Source organism: Brassica oleracea, chromosome C2 (assembly GCF_000695525.1).
Source record: "Brassica oleracea var. oleracea cultivar TO1000 chromosome C2, BOL, whole genome shotgun sequence".
Taxonomy (NCBI): Eukaryota; Viridiplantae; Streptophyta; class Magnoliopsida; order Brassicales; family Brassicaceae; genus Brassica; species Brassica oleracea.
In genome coordinates, this window is record NC_027749.1 from 16,669,837 (window position 1) to 16,682,461 (window position 12,625).

Sequence of the window (12,625 nt, forward strand, 5' to 3'; positions counted from 1 at the left end):
TATACAGAAAAAGGTACTCAAGAGATTTAATATGGACCAGTCTCACCCATTATCTAGTACATGGGCGTGAGATCACTTGTTTTGGACACTGATCCATTCAGTCCAAAGGTGGACGATAAAGAAGTCCATTTAGTCATGAGATGGACGATGCAGAAGTCTGTTTTAGATACTGATCTGTTTGGTCCATAAGAAGGACGATGAAGAAGCCTTTGATTTTGGTTTATTTTATACTAACCAGTCCAAAGAGGGGTTATTTGGTTTGTTGATTTGTTTTCAGACAGGTTATGTTTTACACATGGTGGTACACGCATATCACAGCAACATCATCCAAGATTTCGTGTGTGTGTGTATTTGAGGTCGATGACTCAATATGTTCGATCAGATTGTGGCATGACCGATGGTAAAGAAAAACCAACTATCATGTTCGAGGACGAAGCATATTCTGCCTAAGATCTTCATCACCCACAGATTACAGAAAATTGGAGAGGTCCAAGGGACCTTCAGTAATGTCCAAATCAGGGGGAGTAATGTGTGTTGTACTCTTTTTCTTTCACCAAGGTTTTGTCCCAATTGGGTTTTTCTGGTAAGGTTTTAATGATGCAACATTAAAGCACATTACAAGCTCTAAATGGTTATGGCATCCAAGGGGGAGTGTTATGAACCAGATTGTGGATGGCTCATAACCAAAAGTTTATGATTTGTAATCTTTCCATTTATCTATGACGGTGTAATCTTCTATATAAAGAGCCTCTATGTTATGAATAAAGATAGACTTTTCCATTACTTTTATAACAATGAGCTAAAAATCGAATATTAAACTGAATAAAAATATATCGTATTAAAAAAGAGAGAGAATACAATATACATGGTATCGTAAAAGTGGTCTTGATATCTGACATATTTCTGTAAATATAAAACAAACCGATGTACTTTAATACACTTGATATCTATGTTTTTCTGTAAATATACACTAAACCAATGATATGGTGTACGGTACCGTAATTTTTGTTGTAAATGTCATATAATGCAAGGATATTTGATAAATAAAAATAAATATATTAGATTTTTATAAACATAAACTATTCGAGATATTTCGATAAATATTTTTTATTAAGTGGGACGAAGCCTAAAAGAGCAAAGACGACACGTATTTTTACATGGAAATAGTAAAAAACGGGCCAACATAAACTTTGTAAACCACATGCCGTAAACTCACAGAGAAAACCGTTGAAGAAAAGGACATGTCGCCTATCATACGTATGATTAGAGCCGAGCCGGTTTTTGTTTTGTTGAGGCCACAAGCCAAAAAAGAAATGTGGCTGGTTAGGTTTGAACCATTCACTTCTTTCAGAAGATAGAGGCATTTGACTGCTGGACTAAAGTCACTTTTGTAAAATTTTGTGGCCGATATTACACTTAATAATATAAAGGCTGGAAGCCCATGCTTCATTAGCTTCTGGCTACGGCCGCCTCTGCGTATGATCGCCCGAAGATCAATTAACATGAACATATATCTATAAGATATTACGTAATATGTAAAGATGCCTGCTACATGAACACATATCTATAAGTAAACAAATACAGTTAGCAACTACTTGAAATATTTAATAGAAGAATCAGTTCAACAAGAGTGTTTCACTCTTTTAAGTAACAACATAATGTAAAATCCTCTCAGGCCCGTTTCCCTAGGTGCGCCGTTTCGGATGGATCTCTTCCTGTCCAACTTCGTCGCTCCTGCTCCTCCTCCGTTGCATATCAGACCTCCTCCGGATCCGCCTCCGTACGAGTATCCTCCGCTTGAAGCTCTCTCCTCCGTCGCTCCACCGGAACCTCCATACCCTCCAGACTCTGTCTTTCTCCTTGTTCCTCCTCGAAGCCTTGAAGCCTCCGCCAGATTCTCTGCGCCTGATTTAACCCAAATCCTGGAGTTTAAGCTTCTTTGTACAATGGTGGCGACAAATCTCAGTGGTGATGGTGCCTGTCTTGTGTTCTTTAGTGACACTGCTTTCACCTTTGTGTGTTTATCTCCTGTTATGTGCAGGTCGTGTCCTTGTTGGTGTGTGGAATGGTCTTTTCTTAGACCTTGTCTCGACCTTCCCTTTTCCCCTCCTGTTACAGTCCTCCAGGTTCATCTTAGTTCTCCACTCTTTGCTAACCATTGTTCTGTTGAATGGGTTGGTATGCTAGTCGATTGGATGACACTGGTTTTGTGGCTACTGATTTTAAATGATGTTGTGCTGATGGACTTTGTTTCCTTCGGCTCTAACCTTGTGCCGTTGAGTGGTTTTTATATCGTCTCAGTGCGATCCCTTACTGTTGTATGCAGTTCTCTCATTGTATTCAGTCTGGCTTTTGGTGTTGTGTTGTTGTCTTTCTCTTTTTGGTGGCAGTTAGAAGAGAAACCCAATGGTGTATTTCTTCCAGTGAATACGGTGTTAACGGGTTTTGATTTCCCGGTTGGTTCCTGTCTGGACCACTCTCATCTCCCAATATTTCCTCTTGTATGGAGTGAATTGGATGTCCAAGTGTTGCTGGTATTGCAAGGATCTTCCTCGCAGCTAATGCACGTCTCTGCTTTTGGTGCAGTGTTTGTGACCTTTGGGGTTACATTAGATGTGATTGTTCAAGAAATTTATGAAATTGTTGTCAAGCGATTTTTATGGTTTCTTTCTGTCATTTGCATCTTCTTTCTATCATATGTTTTACCAGTCTCTTTTGTTTGGCTTCTTATAGCTTTGTTCTATCCTCCTTTAATGGAGTGTAAACTGTAAACTCTTCTAATTTAAATGCAAGTTTGGTTTGATCAGAAAAAAAAGAATCAGTTCAACAAAAAACACTCGAAATAGGTTATTGTAGACCAAAATAACATCCCTTTAATTTGAAAAAATAATGTAATTATAATAAATGAAAACGACCGTCAAGTGTGGCCTTCTCTCTTTACCATTAAACCATGATCATTTTTCACCTTCCAAATGTACCATAAAATCCAAGGATAGTTGTTTCGATGAGCTTCAGAAAACACAATTGTTTTGTCTTCCAAAACAAGAAATACATATTTGGGTATAGAAATGTATTATAGAAATGTATTCAGGAAAAAAAAACACGGAAGGGACGGAAGTCCAAAAGGACCCAAACTTGTAGGAAATGTGGGTGCGCATTCAAAGAGAAGATGGTTTATGGTCTCCTCCGTCGTACCACATCTTGGACAATTCTTATCAGTTCCCAAATGACCTAGGTCAGACCTTGACAAGTGGCCACACAGCCAGAAATAGCTTGCCAGATGAAGTGTCACATTTTTTTGGACATGGTTTTGAGAGCGGTGATACTAGGTTCAAGGACTGAAACATTTTCCCCAAGGAGCTTTTGTTTTCTCATCATCTCATATGCTCATTTGACTGTGTATGATTCTGACCTGGAGTAACTCCATGCGAAACCATCTTTCGTATATGTGTTACTCAGTCTCAACCCTACTATCATGGAAATATCTTCAGGTTGGACTAAAAATATTAAGTGGTTTATATTCCAAGTATTGGTATCTTCTCTGATCAAATGATGTACCATAAGGTTTGGGTCACGGTGACCTAGATGCATCAGACCCCTTGGGGGTCGCGCCAGAGTATCCAAGCCCAAATGAGTAGTCTTCCTAAGCCCTTGTTAAAATGTCTCTCTTGCTACCATTATACTCCTCCAACCGTAAGAAGGGGAGTAGACTTTCTTATCCGCTAGAGGGCTACAAGTCCTAAAATATCTACCTTTTAGAACTCTAGCTCGTAGTGTTGACGGGAACTCCAAAAGGCGCCACAGTTGCTTAGCTAGGAGACCAAGATTAAAATTGTTCATATCACGGAATCCAAGACCTCTGATGTCTTGTGGAATATAAATCTTGTCCCAAGCAATCCAGTGAAGCCTAGCTCGTCTTGTTTGGAGCTCCACCAGAAATTCGAGATTGCGCTCCTCAATTTATCAATGATTCCTTGAGAGAGAAGGTAATACGACATAACATATGTCGGTGCTTGGATTACTGACTTGATTTGGACCTCTTTCCATTCTTTGGAAAGGAGACGTGCCGACGAAGTGGTAACCCGATTATTCATCCTATCTTGAACAAATTTCTTCAGGAAGATCCAAATACACCTGAATGCCTCTTTCATTGGAAATACCGATGTTGAGTTTAATGGCTCGCCTTTGTCTCCTGGTCTACTTTAGACCCAAACAAGACCGATGATTTTATCGGGTTTAGCTGTTGGCCAGAGGCTTTACCGTAGATATCAATAATCATTAAGATATCTGCACATTGCAGAAAGGAATAAAAGCTTTAACGTAGAAAAACTGAAGAGGTGGGCCAATGGTATTAGAGGATAGATTCTACTTGCTAGGATATATATGCTTATGTAGAAATAAAATATCTAAATTTTTAGAGGTATTCATTATCCGATCCGATTCAATATGTATCTATCCAGATATTCGATATTCGGTTATCCAGAAAATTTTACATTTTAACTAATATACGATTTGATTCGTATAGATAAAATAAAAATAAATAAAAATAAATAAAAATAAGAAAATTTTATTATAAAAATAAAAAATGATTTAATTTTTAAAACTGTACTGACTAAAAGAATCAACTTTAATAACATAATATTATAAAACTTACATAAAATATAATAATATATTATGTATATATATATATATATATCTTTATATATATATATATGCATATAATGTATTGTATCGGATATTTTTTATAAAAATATTAATATTTGTGATTTATTTTGTTTTTGATGATATTGTATATTAGTATTTTTTTTGTGTCGTAGAATTATGAGTATCTAGAGTTTTGATTCAAATCGAAATGGATAAAGAATCAAATTTGCGAAGACCTGCGGTAAACCGGAAAGTGTTGGTTTTTCGAGGCATTATTTGCTTTTAATAATTGATCAAAACTACGCTTCTTGACCGCATCTTTAACAAAGAACATAAGACCATCTTTATCGCTGTTTCTTAATAGGGTTTTTAAACATAAAAGGTGATTTAATTAAATCAAAATTCATTAAAACCTATGTTACCGATCCTTAATGGGGCATTTGGCAACCGATTTTAGAAAAGGTTTCACAACCACGTGTAAGCCAAAGGAGGCATTTCTATTTATTTTTCTTTTTTCTTTTTTTTTTTTTTTTCTGTCGTGTTTCAGATGCTTCGTCTTCTCCGTCATGCGGCGATCGCTGAGAAGATCAAAAAATTAAATAGTTCCGATCCTATTGCATCCAATCATCGTAGACCCATGAGATCATCGTCAGCGAGAAAGCTCCTCTCGCATTCTCTCCGGAGAAACCGCGTTGCTGTTGGATCTCCATTTCTGGCTTCAACCTCGCGCGACTCCCAAAAGATGTGACATCCATTCGCGGAGTTAACCGCCAAGACTCCGTCGCGGAGCAGGACATCCATTCTCTACAAGTTCTCTTCCGATTCCGTGCTCCGCGAGCAGTACAGGAACCCTTGGAACGAGATTCGGACTGGTAAATTGGTTGAAGATCGTTTATTGGATTGTGAAATGGTTTAGCGTAGTGATGAGCTTCTTGTTATTCTTGAGTTGTGTTTTAACATCTCTACATGTGTTTGATGGTAGACACTCGGATTGTTTGTATTTCATTTTGCTAAGCAAAGTAAAAGAAACACAAATTGAATTCGAATTTAGAAGGCTACGCTTTGTTTCATGCTTGAACTGATTGTATTCGGAGTTAGGGTTATGTACTTATGCTGTGTTTCATGCTTGAACTGATAAATGAGTGGTAGAAATTGCACATAGTTGAAATGTGAAAGAAAGAAAAAACAGTTGAAGAAAGTTACAAGATTTGATTTTCGTTCAATTGGAACCAAGATAATGTTTAGTTAGCCTTTGTTAAGAGGTGTGTAGGATTACTGGAAGTTTTTGTATTACGGCTTGTCTCAATCTTTTATGCTGCTGGGATGTGGTTGCTGTGTCTGACAGGAAATGATCAGTTCCTGGAGCAAGCCATTTCTTGAGTCCCAGTTCCTCATTCTGAGACAGTTGACAAGTGCGCACATGTAACATTATAAAGTTTACAAGTGTTCATTGTAGTGAATCTGATAAGTTAGTTTCCGTAGATTTATGAAGGAGGTGTATGGAAGATTAAGTGCATGTCTTTGATGTTGGTACTATATATGCATATGTATTGTGCTTTACTGAACGACTCTTTACAGTGCATTTGCATTTGAAGCTTATTGAAAAGTTCTTCACTTTATGATTAATCATATTGCTGTTATTCCTTACTGATTGTTTTACAGAGCTATGCTTAATGAAGTAGCCGAGGTTGTGTTTGACGCATAATAGCTAAGTTTCTGATAGTATTCTCACCTTTATAAAGTATATATGTTTCCGTTTGTTGTTGTGAATATGACATCAAAGCCTTTTTTTTGGTGAAAAAAGTAAAGTTGATGGAAGATGTTGCATATTTTCTTAAGGATCCTTTGATTTAGAGATTAGCATTGGAGCACTCTTTTTTTTTGGTGTTTCTTAACTAAATTTTTAACTAACTTTTAATATTTAAAGTCATTAAGAAACCCCAATAGGTTCATTGGAAATACCGATGTTGAGTTTAATGGCTCGCCTTTGTCTCCTGGTCTACTTTAGACCCAAACAAGACCGATGATTTTATCGGGTTTAGCTGTTGGCCAGAGGCTTTACCGTAGATATCAATAATCATTAAGATATCTGCACATTGCAGAAAGGAATAAAAGCTTTAACGTAGAAAAACTGAAGAGGTGGGCCAATGGTATTAGAGGATAGATTCTACTTGCTAGGATATATATGCTTATGTAGAAATAAAATATCTAAATTTTTAGAGGTATTCATTATCCGATCCGATTCAATATGTATCTATCCAGATATTCGATATTCGGTTATCCAGAAAATTTTACATTTTAACTAATATACGATTTGATTCGTATAGATAAAATAAAAATAAATAAAAATAAATAAAAATAAGAAAATTTTATTATAAAAATAAAAAATGATTTAATTTTTAAAACTGTACTGACTAAAAGAATCAACTTTAATAACATAATATTATAAAACTTACATAAAATATAATAATATATTATGTATATATATATATATATATATTTCTTTATATATATATATATGCATATAATGTATTGTATCGGATATTTTTTATAAAAATATTAATATTTGTGATTTATTTTGTTTTTGATGATATTGTATATTAGTATTTTTTTTGTGTCGTAGAATTATGAGTATCAAGAGTTTTGATTCAGATCGAAATGGATAAAGAATCAAATTTGCGAAGACCTGCGGTAAACCGGAAAGTGTTGGTTTTTCGAGGCATTATTTGCTTTTAATAATTGATCAAAACTACGCTTCTTGACCGCATCTTTAACAAAGAACATAAGAAAAGTATATGTGATATTTCATTATATCTAAGGCACATATTCGTTGTAGAATGGTCTCTTCAATCATGCATGTTGATGGAAATTGCATCTAGTGCTTGCAAAGTTTGAATAGTCTCCCTTAAACCCAGAACACGTACGTTTGAGGGTGACTCTTTGATCCATCCTTTCTATGAAGACTTTAAGTCAACTTCGATATTCCTCAAGAGTCAAGATTATTGCTATTTGCTACACGGTATAATTAAATGCCACCAACTATTTTGCATGAGTGATATTTTCAGGTTATTACTTACTTTACACTGTTTATACTTAATAACACGCAACTTGCGCAGAATGAAATTATTAATTTTGTTATTTTTTAAGGTCAATGACATTAGATCTATTTAATCTGAATATCAGTTCGATTTTAGGTTAGTTTTTTCGTTTTTTATTCTAGTAAAATATAACTAACATTCTAAATTCATATGTATTTGGTTTGTACGGTTAAAATGCTTGAAGTTTTTTTTTTTTTTCCGGCGATGACCAAAAATTATTATTATTTGTTTGGTTTCATGTTATATGAATTTTAGACAGTCCTAATGTCGAATCAATGGTTTCATATTATAATTTCTAAATGCATGAAAAATCAAATCAAATCTAGAAAATAGTTGAAGAAAAAAAAACTATTAAGACAAATCATTTCATTACAATTTGGTCGATACTTAAAGGAAGCATTTTAAAAAAAATATTCTAAACTTCCAAGAGAATAAGAATCTTCACTTATGGTAAATATTTAGTTATATATGTGTTCACGTCAATGTGCATATGTATGTGTATGTAAAAATATATAAATATGATTGATAAATACATTAAAATACTGTTAATTAACACTAAAATACATTTTTGTTCAAAATAACACATGAAATATAAAATTCTTAAATTAAAAGTAAAAATAAAATAGGTGTAGGCATGAGTATTTTTTTTGCAAATTGTTTTTATCGTGGAATCTTTTTATAACCCTTGGAATCTTTCATGTGAGCTTTTAATTGAAAAACGTAAAGTAGTATATAGTGTGAACACATTTGTGTAGAGTTTGGTCGAAAAACTCTCTATATATGACACATCAGCATACTCATTTTTAAATCGCTGTGAAGTTGACACGTGGCAAACATAATGTAAAAACACTAATGTCAAATATTTTTATTTTAATATATATGGGATATTTTTAGAAATTCCAAAAATGTTATCAATGGCCGTTTAGCCACGCATTCACCAACCCTATCCAGTTTTTCCAGATACAGTTTACTTTATTATTTGAAAAAAAACAGACAGTTGAATTGAACTAGAAAGGAAAATTGATCTTTAATACGATATACTCCATCCGTTTCATTTTAATTGTCGTTTTAGGTTCTAGTTTTATGCACACAGATTAATAAAACATATGATTTTGTATATTTCTAAAATAAAAACACAATTGCCTATACATCTAATCATATTTTAACCAATAAAAAAATAGAGTGGAAAATCTTATAAATAAATTTTGTATTGAAATTCTAAAACGATATTATTTTGAAACAAAGTTTTTTTTCTACAACGAATTAAATCGAAACGAAGGGAGTATTTCGCTAAAACACGTTCCCAAATTGAAAGTTAGTCCAAATTAAAGCATTTTTAATAGATGCAGTTTTATTTTGAATATTAATTTATAAACTTTAAAAAGAAAAGAAAAAGTATTAATCCAAATTCCAGATTGAACATTTATCAACGACCATTGAGACAAATATTTTTCTGTCAACAAGTTAGTCACGCCTCCAAGTTGAATAGTCTGATATATGTACGATATGTTTCTTAATAGTTTCTTGGAAAGAATATGAACAGTGAATAACTTGTTAAAATTTCGACAACTTGCCATATCGAATCTGAGAATTTGAATTCAATATCTGCGTCAACTGAATTCAAATCCGATGATTATATTGCATGTTATCGATTTTTTTATTATGTTGATACTCCAACTGCACTCAGTGAGATGAACGGTGAACCCACGTGAAGCAATTTGGAAAGTTATGTATATAGTTTGGATTGTTGTTAATTACTTTGAATGATGTAAGTAAAAAATATCCATTCAACACATGATCATTCATCTCTAATTAAATCTTAATGAAATCACTATTGGAATTGGAGGTGATCTAATATTTCTTAGATACTTAGAAAAAAAAAATATATATATATCTTAAATACTATTTTTTGTGTAATCAATCTCTCCACCGGCACGAGACAAGAAATGATAATACTTACATTATTTTTATTTAACATACTCATGCAACAACAACACTCGTTGGTTATCATAAGTTCATCAAACAAGAACACTTTATTTCTTTTGTTAAAGTCCCATGTTTGGTTTTAGTACGATACTGATTAATGTTCATCAAGCGCACATCTTAATTATAATTTATTATTTAGTATACAAATCATTAGTACTTTTTTTGAACCGGCAGAGTAGTTGCGTGCAGTTAGAATCCTTTATTCCCCCACCTGGCCTTGTGATGGCCGCTGCTATTGTTGCTAACTCGCCAGTTCTCCGAAGCCTTAAACATTACTGCATGCTCACTGCGACTACCATGGCTTGGGTTCATGTAGACATGATGTGGTGGAATCTGAGGAGCCATAAGCCTGTCGTGGTGCTTCATCTCTTGCGCACCGTGCTGCTTCATCCCATACCTACCGAGTTGCTGCATCCCGTGCCCTCCATAGTATGCATCTTCATGCATACCCTGCCATCCATTACCCATCTTTCCCTGTAAGCCATCATTACCAATGGGTTGAAACCATACAAAAAAATTATTAAACTGTTTAACAAGAGGGATAATTGGTGCATCTGCATATAAAGATCCCAAAATTTATAAATCAGATTCTATAAATAAAAATTTATAATTTTATCTAACAAAATTTCAGCGTAAGTTTCAGGACTTATATGTTTGCAAACACCAGACAAAACATGTACAAACCCACATAATGCATATTATAAACTTCAAAAAACCTCCAAGACACTTTGGAAGAATATCTAAAACATGTCATGATTAGATAGATTGCAACACCTTAAAAGATAACTTACATTGTGGTGAGGTTGAGCCATCGGAGGTGGGGGCATGAAGTTCATATGAGGTGGCTGTTGGTGGTGGTTGTTTCCGTGATGTGGCAACACTGTTTTGTGGTGGCTCTGACTGCTCTTATAGAACTTCTCCACTTCTGAGTCTGAATCTTCTTCGTCAAAGACAGGCATGTGAGCCATGGGTGGACGGTTGTGGTTGGCTGGAAGCCTCATGTGGTGATCGTAGCGGGTTTGACGGTCAAAGTAGCCTCCTTGTGACTCTTCATAAGACATGAACTCCTTGTGCTCCTCGAAGGTGTAGCCGCTGCTTCTGTGATTCTTGTGGCCGTACCCCTGATGGCCGTACCCATACCCTCCGATAAGTTTGTCAAGCATTTTTTTCTTTTTATATATACTTCTCTTAGTGTTCTTTGATATGGATAACTAAAATCTTTCTGGTGTCGCTATATATATATACAAATCATGTAGTGTAGTGTTGATTTGAAATAGTATTTGATATGATTCCCTCTGTAAATTACTCCTAATCATTATGCTATTTTGCTGAATCTTATTCCCTTTTCTACAACCACCAAACCGAAAGTTGAGTAGACATGTTTGTTCTGATTCCACTCGTAATTTTAATGGATAAATCCAGTCCACGTGAGAAATTTGAATTCTAAATTGACCGAATTGTTATAAATCATATTGTGGATGTCCATAACCGGCCCGGTCCATAATCGGGCCGGTCCATAACCGGCCCGGTCCATAACCGGCCCATACCTAGAGAGAGACGGCCGCGCCCTAGAGAGAGAGAGCCGGTGGCTGGAGAGAGAGAATCCCTAGTTTCCCTTTTCCTTATTAGTTTATGATTTGTTCTCTTTCCATATTTGTATTTCCTTTCTCTAGTCTTTCCATTATTCTATGACGGTGTAATTTTCTATATATAAAGGACTCCTTATGTTTATGAAGAAGATAGAAACATACAGATTTTATTCTCTTGTTTCACAACACGTTATCAGCACGTTTACGCTCTAAACCCTAAGCTAAAGTCCGAACCCTAAAACCCTAATCTCATCCGGCGATAAACCCTAAACCCGATGACGAACCCTAATCTGATCGAGAACCTAAAACCCCATACTCAAGGCGTTCCCGATCTCAGCACGCGACCTCAGTCCGTTCCTCAGCTGGCGACTTCAGCCTGTTCGCGAGACACGATCTCAGCCTGCTCGACGCGACCCGATACCGTTCGATAGCCAGCACGTTCACGACCCGATAGCTGCTTGCTCCCGTTCGCGACTCGTCTCAGCTTCAATCCGTTCGCGACAGACAGCAACCCGTTCGCGACCCGACAGCAACGCTCAACTCGCGTTCTTCTCTATTCGGTGGTCCATTCAACCCGACTTGAGGTTTAGGTAAAACTAAAACCTAAGAACCAAACCCTAAGGCAATAGATCCAATCCCTAATAACCTAAATTGAATCTTATTGCTTGATTAAAATTGCAACCCTAATTCCCTAAAGCCTAGCCGCATGCATACCATGCAAACCCTAATCGAAATTTGATTTGATTGTTTATGTGATTGAATGTTTTGAATCTGATTATCATCACATAGAACCGATTGCTAGGATTGATTAATCTCATACTTGAATTTGGTTGATTGAATTGATGAACTAATTGAATGTTTTTTTGCGATAGAAATCGCCTAAGTTGATTAGTTCTCATCTTGTTTAAAACTTGAAACCGACCGGCTTGTTCATATTAAAACCCTAATTGCATTAATCTCATTGAATATGATCGTTAGGTTGATAGTAACTAAACCCCTTGATGCATTGCTTGATTATTTTATTGAGGTTTCATGATCACTTAGAATCATTCTTGCTAAAGATGAATAACCGATTGCATTAAGATCATTTAGAAACCGATTGCTAAGATTGTTCATACTCTTGGCCGTGCGGATTGTCTTGCATTATGCATGTTCGGATTGTTTGGCCATGCGGCTTGTTAGCATATCATGCATGCATAATCGTATGGACTAAATGCATCATATCCGTTTGGTCGTGTGACCAATTTGCATTATATATCTGATTGTCTTGTATGCATTATAAGAACATTATAAATCCTAAGAATGAAA

At 35.3% G+C, this 12,625-nt stretch overlaps 1 protein-coding gene across 1 annotated transcript; it reads right to left on the bottom strand.

The window, feature by feature from the left end:
* Positions 1-9,686: 9,686 nt before the first annotated feature.
* LOC106324822 (histidine-rich glycoprotein-like) lies at positions 9,687-10,943 on the bottom strand. The gene is made up of 2 exons (XM_013762809.1): positions 10,520-10,943; positions 9,687-10,202 (listed from the first exon to the last, which is right to left on the bottom strand). The coding sequence occupies exons 1-2, from the start codon at positions 10,889-10,891 to the stop codon at positions 9,918-9,920; spliced, it is 657 nt and encodes a 218-aa protein (XP_013618263.1). The 5' UTR covers positions 10,892-10,943; the 3' UTR covers positions 9,687-9,917.
* Between the last annotated feature and the right edge of the window lie 1,682 nt (positions 10,944-12,625).

Excerpts from the sequence above, each read along its gene's own strand:
- LOC106324822 (XM_013762809.1), bottom strand. The coding sequence starts at position 10,891 with ATGCTTGACAAACTTATCGGAGGGTATGGGTACGGCCATCAGGGGTAC. Across the intron at positions 10,203-10,519 it reads TGGCTCAACCTCACCACAAT|GGAAAGATGGGTAATGGATG; the intron begins GTAAGTTATCTT and ends GATGGCTTACAG.